We start from the raw sequence: 15,948 nt of genomic DNA on the forward strand, positions 1-15,948 counted from the left end.
CAGCTATGTACAAAGCACTATGATGATTCAAAGGTGAGTAAGATACAGTTCCTATCCTTAAAGAGTACGTAATCTACAACACTCTTATAAAAGAAAATATTAATAATGAGATGTTTGCTTAAAATGGTTCACAGTTTGTAGCGAGAAATGCATTTTCAATCATTCAAGGAGAATTTCTGACCAAGTCCTATGTATCCCTGAAAGACATTTCCCTTTGGCTGGCTGTGGAACCTTATGGAAGTCACTCTCCTCACATCTCAGTTACAAAAAAATACCTTAATTCTTAATTAGTAAGGAATAACTAATTACAATGATTAAAAATTATTTTTGCATATGAAAGCATTGAGGAATGTGACATAACATTATTAAAAAAGAACAGCTTTCATTATTTCATTAAAATCAGATTAACAAAATATTATGAATATTTGAAAATACTTTCACTATAGTACATTTTAACTGTAATAATTGAATAACTTTCCTAAAATACTACTTTTAAAAGTACTATTCTGTTTTATAAGAACTTCTCATGGTTTCCTATTCTAGTATGAATGAAATGCCTTCCATCAAGCCTCATTCCTGCCTGACCACCAACCCAATCCCCTCCCCAGCTCAATTTTTGATGTTGCCCATAATCTAGATTTACCTTTGCTAAGCAGTCTCTGACCTTATACAAATATCTCTCCAGTAAGAATTTAAACAGTAGCTAGGTCAGTCTTACCCTAAAACCATACAATTTTCCCAACATCAAGTCTCTGGTTCACGCTATTCCCTGACTCTCTCTCAGTGTCATTTTCCAGAAAGACCATTATCTAATCTTCCTCTTATAAATTCTGTTCAATTCTGCCTCTTCCACAGGACTCTGCCTAAGTCTCTAGACAGCAGTGACTTCTCTCTTTTCCAATATTTATTAACTATAATGCTGTGTAGCAAGATATATTATCTTGTTTTTAACGTATTATCTAATATTTTAACATGTAGGTCTAGTCTACCAAGCAACTGAAAGGCAGAGACCGTCTTAAGTTTCTTTTACTCTCCCTTTACTGCTATCCCAGTGCTATATAAAAAGAAAAGTATTTAATACAATTATCTATGGAAAAACATTAGTGTACACACCGAAGTATATATTTATAAACAAATCCTATTTGGTCATTTATAAACATAGCCAATTTGGCAAATTATATACTCCCTTGACTTCTTTCATTTTTTTAAAACAACAACAACAAACCCAGCTACCTTGACTTCTTTTTGAGAGTGATTTTAATAAACATTACTGATTGATTTTAACCTAGAATCCAAAATGGAAAATTTAACCTACTCTACTCTATAAAGCCTGTGTTGTCTTTATCTTAGATGTAATTACAACAATATTAAAAATACCTTCTTTCTATTGAATGCCTACTAGGTGCCATACTCTGGACTAGGTTTTACAAACGTTTTCTTAAATTACCAAAAACAAAACAAACAAAACACAGAGGTATTAAGCCCATTTTATAAATGTGATCAGAAACATTATGTCTCAGGCCCAATGTCACAACAGTGGTAAATGACAGAATTCAAACCCAGGCTGTTTGGCTCTACCATCTTTTGTGTACTATTCCAGGTGGTTTCTGGAATAGGCTCTTTAGTATTGTCCTCTTATAATTTATGCTATTTTACTGTCCTTCATTAATTAATTTACATTATATGATGTATCTTCACTCAAAGCTTTTAGATAAAATTCAGGGGTGCCCATACAAACATAAAAAGGGCTTAATACGAAGAATTATAATAGCAGTTGTTGAGCATCTAATTCTAAAACCTAATTTTAACATCTGTTTAGCATCGAATTATGTGTCAAGTTCCATACTAGTCACTTTACATATATTATTTAATCCACCTAACAATGCTACCTCTCCACTGACCCCAACTCCTCACTTCGCGAACAAGAAAAGGTTAAAAACTGTTAGCAGGTTTCCTAAGAGTCATGTAGGAAGACAGAGCTAGATTTCACATTTACAGGGACTTCTCTGGTGGTCCAGTGGTTAAGACTCCGAGCTCCCAATGCAGGGGGCAAGGGATCAATCCCCGGCTGGGGAACTAAGATCCCGCATGCCACATGGCACGGCCAAAAAAAAAATAGATTTCACATTTGCAATTATCAAGATGGATGAGATACAATTCTTAGATAATTCTATCTAGTTTTAATGTTTGAGGCTTTTTAATGTTTGGTATAGGTGCAAATTAGTGTTATTATTGATACTATTAAAACAGTATTATTTATCAAAGAATTACTTATAGGCAAAGACTGTACAATCTTCAGCTGCAATAGCAGTAAAATGTTCAGATGATAGACGTATCAATCCCACTTTATAGAGTTATGAACTTATCAAGGTACAAGCAGTGGTATTATTAAACCCACTTAGGTTGGGCAAAAAAGCCCAGAGCTTATCTTCCCCATCTCTTCCCATTTTCTCACGAAAAAAAGAGCTCCCTGCCATTGTCAATCACAATTTGGGGGATTTATACTTTAGTAAGAGAACTGTGGCTCATTCATACGTGTCTGAAAGTCCAGTAATTGGAGACTTACACTGAATGGTTAATAAAACCGTAAGAGACAAAAGTAAGTCTGATGACTCTAATTGATAATTTAATTATAATTTATAATTAGAAAGCGGTTAAGAGCAGCAACTGGAAACAGCAATCAATTTAACACCTATAATAAAGCGCTATTTTCCCAAACTTCAGGAATTCCACACATTGTACACAGGCACAGGAGTTTTGAAATGTTTACAAGCTATTGTATGGCAAACGAATTTAGTAGAATACTGAAATAGAGTCCTTAGCCTTATGTATATGGAGGTATAAAGGAAATTCCAGTCACTTACCTGCTTTTAATCGAAAAGTTACATTTTTTACGATTAGTATGCTGTGGTCCATACATTTTAAGACTCAGCTGCTCTTAACTAAAATTCTCAATTCTTGACAGCATACTTTAAGAGGGACGCAGAAAAATTAAAGTACAACTAGATCAACATAAACAAAATAAAAAAACTGCTTATGGATGGATTCCTCAGTGCTAGAGAGCAAAGAACACAGGGCACCAATTCAGTATTCAATAAATACTTGTTGATTCAAATAGTCAAAAGGTTAGTACAAAATATCATCCCAAGGGGAGATATGATCATTGTTTTCCAAATGTTAAGATTATCATGCAAACATAGGACTAGGTTAATTCTGTGACGCCTTTGAAGACAGAACTTCAGTCACTAAGAAGAACCAATTGCAGGCAAAGTTTGCTTCCAAATAAGAAGAAATTTTGTGATAATCAGAGCTTTCTGATAATAAGAGGGCTGTTTAAAGTAGTAACAATCTGGTTCTTGTTAAGTATTCTATGAGTAAGTAAAAAAGGATTTGCAAATGACGGACTATTTCATGCTGAGGCAATGATTACTAGCATATTCACCTGATCCTGGCATGGATTTTGGAAAACTGGCGAGGCTGGTCTCTGACGCACCTTGAAGGTCCCGAAGTCGGGTGAGGTACTGCTGCTGCCCTAGAGCACCATCTTCACTGTCCAACGGCCTTCTCTGAGCAAGCCCTTGCTTCTGAAATGTCAACTTCAAACCACCTTCCTGTTAAACAAACACCATTAATAAGAAAGAAATGATTAAAAAAAAAAACTCGTAGTATATTGAGAGACATCTTTTACTTAGAAAAAGTGAAGTTAAAAACCCTGAAAAGTTAATCATGTTCTCTTATTCATACATCAATTGGAGAAAAACATTTAATCAATTTCTATAATGAATATTAAAATTTCTATCTTAAATGAAAAACATCCAGGTATTACATATACTTTTCTGAGCAAAACAAAGCTTTTCACGTGACTAGTACATTGTAACCCTTTCAGCTTCTGACCTATGTCTCTGTGTACACTATTCACATGACATACTAGAAGATATTACCCATGTTTTTAGACACTGAGTAATCAATTTAGCTTCAAAAATCATACTGAACAATGAAACTTACTGATAACAGGGAATGCTAAATGTTTAAAACACGAAGTGCACTGACATACCATGTGAATACTATATAAAAGAACCAAAAAATAAGAAATTGTCAGACTGTTTAAGAAAGCATCTTGATCTGCAGAAGGACTATTTTCAGAAGTATAGGTAGAAAAATATATTTAATGATGATTCCTCTAGTAGAATATTCAAGTTTAATAACCTGGATATCTAAAAGAAAACAATCCAAATGCCAGAAAACAAGTATGTGAAGGAAGTAAGAGTAAGAGCAGGCAGCCATTTGCAGGAAAAGCATGCTGCACACCGCAATCGCAATCAGGTCCTAGGGCAATAAAAATAAACATACGTCTTTGATTTTCACTGTAAACTCCTTTTCTCGTACATGCTTCTTCACCTTTGACATCTGTGTTGACTGATCGTGTTCTTCTTTAACGCCAGCACCTGCAGGAGTGGGCACGCTGGGCTCGCTATGTTCTGTAGCTGCGCCAGAGCTGTCCAGCAGCTTTGTGGTATAGAAAGAAGCCACTGCATTGGCATCATAACTTCTTCTAGCTGAAGGCCACTTCCCTTTCAGGACTGTTTGACAAATACTGTCCAACCGGTTGATCATCACACGATCCTGGAAAAGCATGAACATCAAAGGATAATTTTAATAATTGAGTCAGAACTTTGGGGATCACAGCCTTGATGGATTTAACCCTGGTACAACATATGTGTATTTGGTATGCATACATATTCTCACATACATTTACAATTCTATACAAATTCCCATTGGTGACATTAAAAAATATTATACTATAAAGATATTTTTCTGTTCTTTTGTTAAGAGCAACACGGGTTCCTTGTAGAAAGTTCAAACAACTCGCAAGTATACAGAAGAGTAGAGAGTTCTCTTCTCTGCCATTTATTTCCCAACCTCACTCCTAAAGGTAAGTACTCTTCTACTAGCCTAGTCACATACTGGAAGGAGAACTGTCTTAATCCAATCTGAACTTCCACCACTATAGGTACATGTACTTAAATGAATCTTTTTTCTAGGTCACAACTGGCTTGGTAAATTTCTTCAAGAAGACCCACTTAAAAGCACTTATTTCATAAAGAAGCACCTGAATACTAACTTGTATGTGAACATAAGCATTCATTATCTTTTCTTCTAAATATTCTAAGGTTATATTGAGAAACACATGCATTTAAGTAGACCTAATTTACTTGACAGTCATATTTGATACTTTTAATGCTAACACCAAAATGTCATCGCACATATAAGTGACCTTTTTTTACTACATGATATCTATCATTAAAGAAATATAGAAAAATACTCAAAAAATGACCTATTCCAGCAAGAAATTACTCATTTACCTTTGGCCAGTACGAAGCTGCCAGCATGTATCCACCTTGTAGGATGTAAGCAGACTCTGGGGTCCCGTTGTTCATCTGGAAACTATCCTGGGTCTCATCCTGGGTAGTGCTCAGTGATGCGACGCTTTCTTCATCGTAGGCTTTCACGTGAGGGGTACCTTCTGCTAAGAATAATTATAACCAATTATAACTGTTTTAAAAAGACTGCATAACACAATTTTACATATACTTTTCAAATCCTATATAATTATTCAGATATATTTGAAAATGAAAAGTTAGAGGTAAAAAAAAATTCACCTAGAATACAATGAAGTACTCATTATTTTTAAAATTGAAACAAAAGCACAGTAAGTGGCATAAAGGAGTTTGAGGAAAAAAGGGTTAACAAAACATCCCTTTCTGCATGAAAATTTGACCCACGGTTAACACTCTAGGTCTGTTTCCCTGGAAATACATAAACTGCTGATTGGTAAACTATATCTGGACTGGGAGGACACAAATATTGCTGGGGAGGCTATAATTCTCTAAAGAGGGGATTCTCATAATTGGGCATGTCCCTTGTGGTAACCCTGAAAGTCATGCTTCTGGAGTTGTTACAGGAGATTCTCACTCTTGTGGGTATCACAGTGGCTCCTGTGTCCACTGGATGTTGACTCATTTCCTTGCACCTGAGCTGTTAGACTGCTATAAGGACACCCGCTGATGAGGACCACCTAACACTACCGACAGGCTGAAGTTCCTATGCTAGATCGTTCTAAGTAGGGCCAAGTAGGGCCTATGATACTCTTGTTAAGTCGGACTGGTGGCTGTTATAAAATATTACCTTTATTTGTTCACTGATCAACTTGTTCCAGGAAGGATGTAATACTAAATTTAAGGCAATCACAAAGTAATAAAATTACTGTGCCAAGTCGCTAATCCCGTTTGACTAACCCATTTTGCAATGTGAATACTGAATACGGAGTAAGAACCAGGAATTTGGTTGCGTTTTCAGCAGTCCTTCTCTAAGAAAATCTGTACACATAAAATTTAAGCTAACCATTTAAAATATGCTTAAGTGATCCAAATTGATTCTTTTCATTTTCACGTGAAATGCTGCCTTAAAATAGCAAAAGCACTTTATGCATATACCTCGCTTTTGGACTTCCTCTTCTTCACTGTCACTTTCTTCTGATGAAGATGAGGAGGATGATGAGGAAGAGGAGGACGAGGATGAGGATGAAGATGATGCTGAAGAACAAGAGGAGGAAGAAGAAGAGCTAGAGCCTGATCGAGAGTGGGAGCAAGAAGAAGAGGAAGACGAGGAAGAAGATGATCTGGAAGAACAGGACGATCTCTCAGAATCAGAGTCAGAATCAGAACTAGACTCTGATCCTCTTTTGTGGACTCGCTGCTTCTTAGAAGCTGGGTTTGGAGTTAGAGGCTCTGTTCTGGCTGCAACCATGCGTCTGTCTGTTTCACCTTTTCCACCAGATTTCTGGTCTCCAGTAGCCTGTGGTAAAACACCATTCTTTGGACTTACAGGCTCAGACTTTATTAGTGTCCTGGTTTCCTCAGAAGTCATAGATTCTTCTTCAGAAAACTGAGGCTCCTCTTTAAGGTTTTCACTTTTAACTTTCACATCCTCTAGAATAATACCTTTAGGATCTAGGAGCCTAGGTAGAGAGGTAAGAGGAGAAGCAGAAAGTGCTACTTGATATTGCTGTAAAAGTGGGGTAGAAGTCCTTGAATGAGCCATCTTACTTTGACTGTAGTTCCTTTGAGCTGCCATAAATGAGAGTTCAGGATCACGAAGAATGTGATAGTCTGTTCGGCTCACCCCGTGTTTAGCAGCTCCAATGAGCAAGTCCCTATCATGAGGGCCACACTCCCACCAGACTGGTAAGTCTGGATTTGGATGGCAAAGCTTCAAGCGCTCAAACAACTGTGGATGTCGGAGGGCCTGTTCCCTTACTTTCCTTAGAAGTTCAATGCGATATAAAGTCCTAGAAGCACGTTCTTCTGTGATTGGCTGGATAAAAATATTCGGATCCACCAATTCTACATTGGAACAAGAGCAAACATATTACCCTCAAAAATACTTCATTATAGATTTAAAACAAATAAAGCAACTTCTAAAATGCACCTCTACTCAGTATCACTGTATACTTTCCAGAATTTCTTTTTAACATTTTTAAATGAGGAGAAATATAAATTTTAGAAAGAAGTACTAAAAATCATGTAACATATAACATTGGATCTATAGAAAGTTAAGTAAAACATTAAAGTTATTTTGGAGGTGCATTAATATAACTAGGAATTTACTTCTAAGAAATTCCCTATGAGCTAATCTCATACTATTATGTGTTTTAATCAAAGAGAAAAGCACTCAAACTCATTTATAAATACAAAATTAAAACTGTTCAGTTAACACCCCATAAGCAAACCTAAGTCCACATATCCTTAACTGCACCGAGGTAACTCAGGGCATTACAGTGAACTCACAGGGACAACAAAGGCTTTCTTAAAATTTGATGGAAACATGGGAATAATTGTCAAACAGTATATGAACTACTAGCCTGAGATAGTTCAGTTTCAGCATCAGACCATACTCTGTTCCTTTTGATGAGGTCATATCTTTGTGAGCAGAGATACTGGCAGTTGACAAGCACACACAAAAAGATACAGGCTTGTTGAAATAATGTAGAGACCACCTGAAGGAGTTACTAATGGCCAAATGTGGAACAATTTGAACATCAAAATGAATTAGAGGATTCATTCAAAAGGATTATAACCTACAGAATAAAAAATAAATACCCACATGAAAAAATACTAATATGAATAAATAATTAAGTAGACTAGGGAGAAGAAACAGCTTTTCCTTGCAGGAGAACTGCATAGTAAAAACTGTTGCAGACAAGATCTACTGATGGTTACTGAAATCAGTGGGTGAAAGTTTGAGTAGAACAGGATTTGTGTTGTCTCAAAGTATCTTCTTAAGATATCTGTTAACTACAGGGGAGAAGATAACAATTTCACACTGGAAAAATGCAGCATAAACTAGCTAATCCAAAGAATCAAGGGCAACATCATCAGTAATAAGACATAATGACAGCATGAACCCCTTGACATTACATTCCAAGAAGGACACAACATCATTTCTGAGGTATTCTTGCAAAAAGAGGCATAACCACAATCCAACTGTGTGAAAACACACGACAAATCCAAGTTGAGGGGTATTATGGCAAAACTGATCAAAGGTATCAAGGTCATTAAAGAGAAACAACAACAACAAGCCCAAAACTGAGGAACTGTTATAGACTGCAGGAGGCTAAGGAGAAAGAACCACCAAATACAATGTGGGCTCCTGGAACAAAAAAGGACATCAGTAGAAAAACTGGTAAGATTTGAATAGGTGTTTAGTTAATGGTATTGTACTAATTGGGCTAATAATTATACTGTAACTATAGTCATGTAAGATTTTAACATTAGGGAAGAGTGAGGGATATATGGAAACTCCCTACGTGGGCTTCAAAAACAATTAAGTTCACCCCAGAACAGTCCCTTAGCTGAGCATTAGCAGCTCTGATTGTTTTTGTTTTGTTTTGTTTTTTTGAAGGCCCTGGGTGTTTTTTCCCTACTAAAACTCTTTAAAATGTCTTTTGAGTGGAGGCCTCACTTCTTGCAAAATTACTTGTGTAAATAAGCCCTCTAAGCACAGTTCCTATAAGACGGACTAAAAATACAGGTTAGTTCTGTTTACCAAAAGCTATCCTTTATCTTCTACCTCCCACAATCATAAATCTAAATCTAATAAAAACACTATTTTCTCAAAATTAAATGTGTACCTTTATTCTCTTTAGATCTCATTTCAATACTAGAATTAAGGAGTAAAGGATCTTTGAGCAGAGTTTATTTACAATTCAGAAAAACTGGTGAAATGTTGAATTAGACAGTACTAAAATAAAATAGCTGGAAATTTCTGAATTTTACTAATTTTGCTTCTTTGATTGAAACGAGGAAAAAAAGAAATTTTAGACATACCGTCTTTGGAAGGAAGACGACAAACCCTCCGACACATAGACATGAATGCATACAAATATTTCTCCAAACTATCATCAGTTTTCTTATGTAGCCTAGCCATAGCTCTAAATTTTGTCCAATCAAATTGGCCTCTGTCAGGATCAAACACCACTCCAAATGTAGATACAACTCTATAAAAGTCAGCTTCTTCTCTTCTTGTCCATCTATTTTGAATAGATTAAAGAAAAAGTCACATTTCTCATGGAAATAAATAAATATTAATGCAAAATACAATGACTATAATAAAAATTTAAAACCATTTCAAGTACCTAACACTTTAAAGGATTAAATCCAGGGCTATTTCCTTAGAAATAGATTTTAAAATGCCAGCTGACTCATCTATCCAACCGTGCTTCTTTTCCTTAATAATAGTTTTTTGAATACTTACTGTGCAAAAAAATATGCATGGGATACAAGACTGTATAGGATATGATGACCCTCCCTTTGGGAAAAAGATAAAACATTTCAAACATATTTACAGTATAAAGTAGTATTTTACAGTTGTATGTATTATAGAAACCATGAATTTTAGGACAGCACAAAAGATGGAAGGAACTGTTCAAACTTGAGTGATGAAGAAAGGCATCACAGAGTTAAGTGGCATTTAAGATGGAACAAGGTTAAGATTAAGGGAGGGAACTAGAAAGAGGGCACAGAATAAGCAAAGTAGGAAGTAATCTACTTTGTTTAGTAGTAATCTACTTTGATTAGTAGAAGTAATCTACTAATTTTAAGGGGATGATGACTATTCCAGATTGAAAAGGAGATGGCTCGTATTGGGGACAGAGGGAGACAGGCTTGGGGTCAGCTTATAAAACACTCTAAATGTCTGGCTAAAAATAGTCTCTATTCAGTCGAAAGTTCCTGAAGATACTTTAAGAGGGTAATATCCTCACACACCATAGATCTCCAAACACAGTAGAATCTTTTCCCTGGTTAACAATCACAAGTTTGTTGTGTAATGAGAAAAAGCATATGAGAAAGACCTTTGAAAAACATTAACAGGCCATTTTTATCATAATGATACATTAAGAAGATTAATGATGATGTAAAAATAGTCAGTCTGGGAAACCAACCAATCAAGTCATATGAACCTTGTACCTGAGTGATAAGGTAGGAATGGAAAAGAAAGGATAAATTCAAGGATTACATAGGACACCAAAAAATATGACACCTACCTTCAAAGAATTTACAAGTTAGAAAGGTAAGACATGGAAAGGAAAAGATGAATGTCATTACAGTATCTTTTATTATTTTGAAAATGAGTAGTTTTATTTAGATAAGTGCTGTATGAGTGCAGAAAGCAGAGAGAATACTGTGAGCTAGTCTGGTTGAGAAAAAAACTAATAGAGGAGATAGAACATGTGTTGAACTCTGAAGGAGTAGTAGGGCGAGGTATGGACTAAAGAGTAGCAAGAAGGGTATTCTGGGTGATAGGAACAACTTAAGTAGGGTACTGAGTCAAGACTAAGTGGGGCATTCCGGAAGAGGGAGTAGGAGAGAATAAAATTAGTAATGCATGCTGAGGCCTAAACCGAAGAGACTTGAATTAATTAAGAAGTTAGACTTTATCCCTATACTAAATAGCGAGCCACGGAATATCATGATAAAACTAGTACTTCAGGAAGATTATCCAGATCTGCTAAAGCGAGGGAAAATGTATGTGGTAGATTAAAGATGGTCACAAAGTCTTTGCCACTGTTCGCTTTGAGAGATGCAACCTATTTCCCTTTCCCTTAAATCCTGGTTGGCCCTGTGATTTTTTTGACCAACAGTAGGTGGCAGAAGTGACACTGTAACTGCAGAGGCTGGGTCTTAAGAAATCAGCAGCTTCTGCCTTTGCCACTTGGAATGCTCCCTCTTAGAATCTGAGCTCCCAGCTGGCAGTCAGCACCAACCGCCAACCATGTGAGTGAGGCCACTATGGACCTTCCAGCCCTCGCCTCACTCCAGCCAACACCATGGGAAGCAGAAGAACCACCTGATCAACCCACAGAATCGTGACAAACAAAAAACTGATGTTGTTTTACGTCACTATGTTTTGGGGTGGGTTGTTACGCAACGATAGATAACTGAAACAGTAAATTTACGTAGGTAGTAGTATTTGAAGATTACGTCTAGGATAGCTAAAATCTTAAGTGTCAGACTAACTAAATTCTGGTTACAATGAATGTGCTGCAAATGAAACAAAGGAACAATGATTTATCTTTCAGAAAAAAATCCAAAGATCCAGGTTTAATAAGGAGGCCAGGTTATTGCTAAACTTTCTTATTCTTTTCCATGTATTCTAAACTTTTTAAGAAGTTAAAGCTTTTGGGATGAGAGAAGTTTGCCTGTCTTCCTAACAAGCCTCTTGCAAGAAGTTCTACTACTATTTGTTCCCCTTTGACATCAGCAGTTTTAAGGGTTCATCCTCTGTAAAAAGCATAGATGAACTTCTCTTCCATACATTCTTATACTTCATTAATGTCATCATGTAAAATAAGATACAGTGGAATTTATTTCATATAATTTAAACATACGTTTCATTGATAATTTAACTCTTGAGTTTGCACCTTCATTTTTCCCCATACCTCACTGTTCATAAACATGACAAAAGAACGATTAAAGTACGGACTAATAACTATAAAATGCAATAATCTGTATTAGCTTAACCATATTTGTGTGTACATATATTTATATACATGTGTATGTATGCATAAAGCATTTTGCTTTGACCAACTTCTCTACCTACATACGTTTTTCACGACGTGAGATAATCATACCCTAACAGACTTCAGAATGAACACTATATTTAGATACTATATATTAAAAATTTAGTGCTATTGTCTTACCTCTGCTGTCTTTCTATCTTGGCTGCCATTTTAGGATTAAGAGTGGCTTCTTCATAAAGAGGCTGCATAACACTGGCAGGCACTGAGAAAGTAGGTTGTATCTGCTGGATTTGTCTGTTTTTATTAGTACGCTGATATGCAGTGATGAGACGCCTCAAACGTGTGGTTAAAGCTGACTGAGTAGGCCAATAAATTTTATCACCCTCCATCAGTTGACCATCTACATTTAAAGAAACTCATGTCAATTAAAAAAAAAAACTAAAAACCAAAAACTAAACAGATACTGTCATGAACTCACAAAAGCAGCAAAATTTCCCTACTTAAAATTTTTTCTTCCAATCTGAGTATGTGAAAAACAAAAACGGAACAAATCTCTCAAAAAAGTTTTAACTATAGCTCTAAAAATCACAACAAACTTTAAGAGCAAGCTCAAAGAGTAGGTCACGGTGGAATAAAGAACTACAATGTTATATATTTAAAGAGAACTTCATTTGTACAGAAAATACAACTCTTGCATTTCCAGGTCTAATATATCTTACTGGAAGGCAAATACTCAATGCCGTAACTAAAATAAATTAAAAGTCCAACTGAAATCCATTGAGAAGTTGAACACTATAAACTCTTCTAATTAAAGCTTTCTGTATTAAGTTTATCTCAATTTAATTAGAATGAAACACGTAACAAGTCATCAGGGAGGAACATATATTTTAAAAAATTCAGTATGACAATGCTGTAACTTTTAAGTTTTCATTCACCTAATAAAAGTGCAATATCTAACTCTCTATTTCTATGGTGTAATATAATCATATATACCATAATCAAGTGGTAATCATTCATGCTAAGGAAAAACTACTCCTTTATTCCTAGTTGAATTACAGGAAGGTGAGGCACTATTCCCCTTGGGTACCAGCTGGGAATGAATGTACTCTAGCGACAGTACGTTTCTATCTTGATATCAGAAGGAAGTAGGAGCAAGACCGTATACAGAAAAGCCTGTAGAAACTGAGTGATAAAAGAATGTTTCTCAATGTGTGTATGAACAAATAAGAAACGGATTATTAAATTAGCACTAATGGTGTGTTTAATGGTGAATGTCACATACCAGTGTAATAATCAAGCCACAAAATCATCAAAGCTCCTATTCTATAAAAATTCAGTGAGTCACTGCATAAAGATTTACAACTAAAAATACTGTTAAATTTCCAATCAACTATGTTCTATGATGATTGCAACTGTCTTCAATAAATTTCACATACATTTGAGACATATAGAAGTGTATTAGTTTACTGATCTCATGGTATCATGGGAATGTTAATTTACAATAATACTAAGTAAAGAAATAAATGCTATTTACCTCCATCTGCTATAACAAGATCTCCTGGTGAGGAAACATCATCCTTTTAAAAGAAAACAGAAATTTGTCACAGGGAAACTGGGTCAAGATATAATAAGAGAATTGATTTTCTTTATAATAGAATACTTTCCTTTGCAATAGAAGTTTAAAAATTCAAGTTATTTAAACTAAAAAAACCCAAACGAAAAACATTTCACCTATTTCCATCCTGCCTCTAACCCCAAGCCTCTGGCAACCACAATCTGTTCTCTTTATCTATCAACTTAGTTAAAAAAAATTTTTTTTTAGATTCCACATATAAGAGACACCACACAGTATTTATTTGTCTTTCTCTGACTTATTTTACTTAGTACAATGCTCTCAAGGTCCATCCATGTTGTTGCAAATGGCAAGATTTCATTCTTTTTAAAGACTGAATAATATTCCATTGTGTATATATACACACATATATATACGAATATACGTGTATGTATGTGTACATATATATATATATATATATATATCACTATCTCTTTATCCATTTGTCTATCGACGGACACTTAAGTTGTTTCCACATCTTGGCTACTGTAAATAAAGCTTCAAACCACGTGTGATCAGGCTGCATATCTTTTCAAATTAGTGTTTTCATTTTTTTGGGATAAATACCCATAAGTGTGATTGCTGAATCATATGACAGTTCTATTTTTAATTTTTTGAGGAACCTCCATACTGTTTTCCACAGTGGCTGCACCAATTTACATTCCCACCAACAATGTACAAGGTTCACTCTTCTCCACATCCTAGCCAATACTTGTTATTTCTAGTCTTTTTGATAATAGTCATTCTAACCGGTGTGAGGTGATATCTCACTGTTGTTTTGATTGACATTTCCCTGATGATTAATGATGTAGAGAGACTTTTCATGTACCTGTTGGCCATCTATATGTCTTCTTTTAAAAAATGTCTATTCACATCTTCTGCCTATATTTTAATCAGATCGTTTGGGTTTTTTTGCTATTCAGTTGTATGAGTTCTTTATATATTTTGGATATTAGCCCCTTATCAGAGGTATGATTTGCAAATATTTTCTCACATTGAGTAGGTTGCCTTTTTCTTTTGTTGATGATTTTCTTTGCTGTGCAGCTTTTTAGTTTGACGTAGTCACACTTGTTTATTTTTGCTTTTGTTTTTGGTGTCAGATTCAAAAAACTCATCACCAAGACCTATGTCAAGGAGCTTACCAACTAAGTTTTTATTCCAATGACTACTAGTTTCTACTTTTGCTTTAGAAAGCCCAAAGTTAGAATTATAATCATTCCTTTGTAGGTGGGTCTTTTTCCTCTGGTTGTTTTTAAAAAAATCTTCTTTGTTTGGTGTATCTGTACTTGCACCAGGATGTTTCTTGAAGTGGATTTAGTTTCATTTATCCCTGCAAGATTCACTTTACTTCTTGAATCTGAGGATTCGTGTATTTCATCAAGTCTGAAGAATTCTCAGTTGGTAACTCTTAAAATAGGGCTTCTCCCTTATGCTCTCTAGTCTGTCCCTCTGGAACGCCTATTAGACATACACCAGACATTATCATGCTATACTCTTCGTATCTAAAAAGTTTTTTTATATACTCCATTGTACTGGTTTTCGGTTTGTTGCCTCTCAGCTCTAAATTTACTGCCTCTCATACCTTTTGCCAGCTCTAAGAAAAAAAAAAAAAAACGGATCTAGGCTCTTTATTTTTTCTTAGCCAGCCAATGTGATATTAAGCTTTGTCAGTAGTGGGAGCTGGAGAAGAAAGGCATTTTACTTCCTGGTTCCCGTGAGCTCCTCCACTGCTCAGCTCCTACAGCACATGCAGCTTCCTCAGTGCCCAGCTCCTGCAGTTCAGGCAGTTTCTTTAGCACCGCTTGGCCGGCAGCTTCTCCTGAACAACCTCCCCCTGGGTGGTTTTGTAGTGGAATGCCTCCGGTGAGACGCCTCCCCAAGAAAAGCTTGGCAACCCTAGAGGGTGGATTTCCAGCAAGTTGCTTAGGTGTGGCAGCACAACAACTTTTCTTCCATCTAGTGAGCTGTGGTCATACCCTCCCCAAAAGGTCAGAACCTCAGCCCTGGTGGGGACAGGACCCTTCCTTGGGTGCTGTTATCTCAGCCTTAGGAGTAGTGGCTATTCCTACATTCTTTCGAGTTCTTGTCACTTCTTTATAGTCAATCTCTCAGTATTTCAACCCCCCTATTATAGTCAATAACTCTTTACATTAAACTTTCCCAGTTCAAATTACTATGTGGTTTTTCTCTCCTGATTGGCTCAAACTGATTCATCATGCTACATTATGGATAACTTCCTCTATTTTCTAAATAATTT

General features: G+C 35.7%; 1 protein-coding gene across 17 annotated transcripts in view; it reads right to left on the reverse strand.

Moving 5' to 3' along the window:
• Positions 1 to 15,948, reverse strand: part of CHD9 (chromodomain helicase DNA binding protein 9) — a 244,201-nt gene that overhangs the window by 16,215 nt on the left and 212,038 nt on the right. For 11 of the 17 annotated variants that reach the window (XM_068529053.1, XM_068529054.1, XM_068529051.1 and 8 more), the window contains 7 exons: positions 13,614 to 13,656; positions 12,260 to 12,479; positions 9,387 to 9,589; positions 6,495 to 7,403; positions 5,364 to 5,527; positions 4,351 to 4,623; positions 3,443 to 3,611 (listed from right to left, as the gene is read on the reverse strand). In XM_068529053.1, the coding sequence (XP_068385154.1) occupies positions 3,443 to 3,611; positions 4,351 to 4,623; positions 5,364 to 5,527; positions 6,495 to 7,403; positions 9,387 to 9,589; positions 12,260 to 12,479; positions 13,614 to 13,656 (1,981 nt within the window). The remainder of the gene's footprint in view (positions 1 to 3,442; positions 3,612 to 4,350; positions 4,624 to 5,363; positions 5,528 to 6,494; positions 7,404 to 9,386; positions 9,590 to 12,259; positions 12,480 to 13,613; positions 13,657 to 15,948) is intronic. The other 6 variants (XM_068529057.1, XM_068529062.1, XM_068529060.1 and 3 more) reach the window with 5 other exon arrangements.

The sequence above is a fragment of the Eschrichtius robustus genome, chromosome 19 (assembly GCF_028021215.1).
Source record: "Eschrichtius robustus isolate mEscRob2 chromosome 19, mEscRob2.pri, whole genome shotgun sequence".
Taxonomy (NCBI): Eukaryota; Metazoa; Chordata; class Mammalia; order Artiodactyla; family Eschrichtiidae; genus Eschrichtius; species Eschrichtius robustus.